Raw genomic sequence first — 3415 nt, 5'->3', positions numbered from 1 at the left:
GATTTTCTGTCTGCTTGCATTGGACATTGCTTACACCATTTTTTTGCTTCTCAGTAATTACATGGCAGCAAGATGGTCTGCACCATTGACACAGCCAGAATTCATGGGCAATGGAGGCATTTGTTACAGATGTCTGAAGTGCAACGGATTGAAAAGTTTGCAGACCAACGAACTGGCTTAGTCAGGTTGTTGCAGTCATCTGGACCAAGACAATCTAGCAGCTGTGCTTGATGTCAGAAAACTGATTTGTAATTTGACTGCATTTACACCGGATTACAATGCAGCAACCGATGAGCAGAAACCCATCACAGACTGTTGACACAGGGAGTTTCCAGATAGAGGAACATGTACGGTCAGTGCTGCTCTGTCCAATTATCTAGTTGATAAATGGCATACAATTTTGCTTTACTGTTATCTGGCAAAGACGAGCAAAAAAGAATGGCTAGAGACACTGCCATTTTCACATCCTAATGACCAACATTAAACCAATGTTATGTTGAATAGTAATCACATGTACAGATTTGACATTTTTCAAAATTTGACCAGTGAAAGTACTCTCAATGAAAGTTTCTTGCACGTCATGTCAAATGTATATTCAACACATGCATGGACTGAGAAAGTCCAACAACCCTACCCCATGTAGGAGATCATTCAGCCCAATATGCAGTTGTAAACACTGTTTAGCCAGTCTGTCAACACATTGGTATGAAAACCAACTATTGTTTCTAATGCATTGTTGTACCATATAGGTTAGATATCCTGGTCATGACAACCCGCATTTCGTAAGCCTACAGGAGAACAGCAGAATATAGGGCCTAAAGGATAGAAAATCTAGTTAAATACAAGGACCAGTAAGCAGTCACTTTTGAAGTACTTTTATTCAAACCAGAGTGCAAAAGCATCAGATCAAGACAGTTGACAAACCACAATTAGATTTATTTAAATCCAAGCTCATCATAGCAAGCTCCCAAGTCAATCTGAATCTGTTTCAGCACATTCTTCAGGGCGGTTTCAGCATCAGGACCAAAGCCATCAAGCTTTTCTGTTGCCACCGTGACAATGACTTCACTGATGATCTGTAAAGGAAGATCAGAATTACACATTGTTATTGCCAGCCCTTTTCAATAGTTTTACCATAATGGAGGCTAAGAAGTGCCAGCTTATGGAAGCAGGTAACAAACAGCTACATGTCATGCCAGTCTTAAAACCTGGAAGGAACAAGAAAAATCTGCTGGCATTATCCGGTAACAGTCTGAACAGTTCCATCCAGAACAGAGTAGCTGCCTAGTCCAAAAATGACACTCCATTCTGAAGAGACTTAATTGAGTTAGCAAAACTAAAACCTAAAGTCTTGGTAGATTTTTAAATGAATGCCTTTTCCATGGATAAAATGAAACATCCATTACGAACCAAATTAACAGCTCATTTGGAGAGGTACACAAGTATTAAACAGTTAAGGACAGATGTATATAGTTCAATTTACAAAGAAATGCAAAGAGAACATAGATATTGATGCAATTAAAGACCCTAAAAAAGCTTTAAAAGCAAAAAAACTTCCTTTGTATTGACAAAAAGAGTGGCTATCCGTTCAGTGGAACAGATTATACACCTCATACTCCTTTTCACAGCTCCAGAAATGTAACTCTGGAAGAGCAGCTACGCTAGGTAAGCTGATGAATTACTGCCTTTTTACACCAACATGGATGTTCTTTAAATCAAGGCTATTGTGTTCTGCACATTAGGATAAAGATGCCTCATCTCCCAACTCTCAGGGGACATCGTAGAAATTAGGGGTTTAAATGCATCCTTAAAAAGATGCAACACAACTGCATTATCAATGTTACAGATAAGGGCTTCCAATGTCTTTACCTTTCTGAAAGGAGGCGAGGAAACCCCACATTACACCCCTGTCAGAAACCCAGCATTCTCATAACATTCTTCTGAGCAATGGTATCCGATCACTCCCTGCTGGATTTAAAGGATTGAAGTACCTGAAAGTTAACCAGAGGAATCTTGTGCTGCTTGGCATGACTTTCTGCCAGAGCCTTCAAGATTTCCTTGTGTTCCCCATTCGCTTTCAGGATTTCTGTCAGCTTGCAAACCACAATTTCCCCATGGGCCTGGACATCAGGATTGTTCTGCAGCTGCTCGTTGGAAAGGCCAACAAACTTGGGGAACAGCGTCTGGACATCTGGATGGGTCTCAAACAAGCTGAGGATACAGAAGGTTGGGGAGTTAATGCCATCTCATGTCCTTCAACTCTTAAAATGGCTCAAAAAAAATATAAAACCCTTTCACTAGGTTGTGCAGTTTCTAGAGGCAATAGATGACAAAGTGCAATTTCATTCCAAGGAGGATTTGTACTTCAAGATTTAGAAGATGTACAAAAACCTCTGCACACACACACTAAGCTGTTAAATAGGTAAAGGAATACTATAGTTCTTTCAGGAACCTTCATGCAGACTGTTCTTGTAGAAACCAGGAACAGTTCCAGTATAACATTAATCTGAAGAGCCATTTGCTTGGAACACAGCAAAAAGCAACTACATCCAAACAAGGCCAGGATTTATCATCTAACCCAACATTTCAGTAATGTTCGCCCAACAGCAAGCTACACAATTGAGCCTCCACTAATCAAATAAATGAGGGGTTTAATAAAGCAGTAGAAATAAAGCTACAAACAGGACATTGATAATTAAATAATAAAAACCCTACACTTGATTAGATAACCCAGTCTGTCAAAATTAGCTTTTTTTTTAATCGATTATTATAGTTTCATAAAAGAAAATTTTACCGTAGGAGAATAATCTCCCCATAGCATCTGGGATCAGCATCCACGAGAGCCCAGAAAGAGAGCACAGTCTTACAATCCGCAACACAAGCACTCATCGTAGAGCCGCAAAGAACTAAACGCTGCTCAAACTACCAAACCAGAGAGACTGACTGCTGTTACGCCGAGTGGCTTCGTTCTCTTTATGAACAAACGGAGACTCCGCCCCCCCCAAAGCACGTAACCCCTAACAGCTGCAGAAGCCGCTAATTGAAGCGCCGATCACCAGACGAGCTCGTCAATTTTAAGGAACGTCTCGTTAATTGCATTATTTTTTCTATTTTGATAATAAATAAATAAATAAATAAATCTTACAGAATCTTCTTAATACTTAACTCAAGGATTTATTTTTTTAATTTAATATTTACATGGACCTCAAAAGTTTCTCAAAACATTCCTGAAAACAAGTTTACTCCAAATTCTGTTTTCTAGAAAAACAATTTTAAAATCATCCTCGTTTAGCTGCTTTCACTTGCCTGTAAGAGTTAACACTTGATGCTTTTGAAATGCTCATATCAGTAGTTTCAGAGTTTTGTTTCAAACAGTTTCACAACCAATGAGTTATTTTACCTCCAACTGTTTAAT

At 39.0% G+C, this 3415-nt stretch overlaps 1 protein-coding gene across 1 annotated transcript; it reads right to left on the bottom strand.

Annotated features, from left to right (window-relative positions):
* Window positions 1–915: 915 nt before the first annotated feature.
* Window positions 916–2967, bottom strand: LOC120537060 (myoglobin-like). The gene is made up of 3 exons (XM_039765676.1): window positions 2795–2967; window positions 1992–2211; window positions 916–1076 (listed from the first exon to the last, which is right to left on the bottom strand). The coding sequence occupies exons 1-3, from the start codon at window positions 2887–2889 to the stop codon at window positions 936–938; spliced, it is 456 nt and encodes a 151-aa protein (XP_039621610.1). The 5' UTR covers window positions 2890–2967; the 3' UTR covers window positions 916–935.
* Between the last annotated feature and the right edge of the window lie 448 nt (window positions 2968–3415).

This window comes from Polypterus senegalus, chromosome 10, assembly GCF_016835505.1.
Source record: "Polypterus senegalus isolate Bchr_013 chromosome 10, ASM1683550v1, whole genome shotgun sequence".
In the NCBI taxonomy this organism is placed as follows: domain Eukaryota; kingdom Metazoa; phylum Chordata; class Cladistia; order Polypteriformes; family Polypteridae; genus Polypterus; species Polypterus senegalus.
This window is presented reverse-complemented; position numbering and strand designations above follow the sequence as displayed.

Excerpts from the sequence above, each read along its gene's own strand:
- LOC120537060 (XM_039765676.1), bottom strand. The coding sequence starts at position 2,889 with ATGAGTGCTTGTGTTGCGGATTGTAAGACTGTGCTCTCTTTCTGGGCT. Across the intron at positions 2,212-2,794 it reads GGGGAGATTATTCTCCTACG|CTTGTTTGAGACCCATCCAG; the intron begins GTAAAATTTTCT and ends CTGTATCCTCAG. Across the intron at positions 1,077-1,991 it reads TTCCTCTGGTTAACTTTCAG|ATCATCAGTGAAGTCATTGT; the intron begins GTACTTCAATCC and ends CTTCCTTTACAG.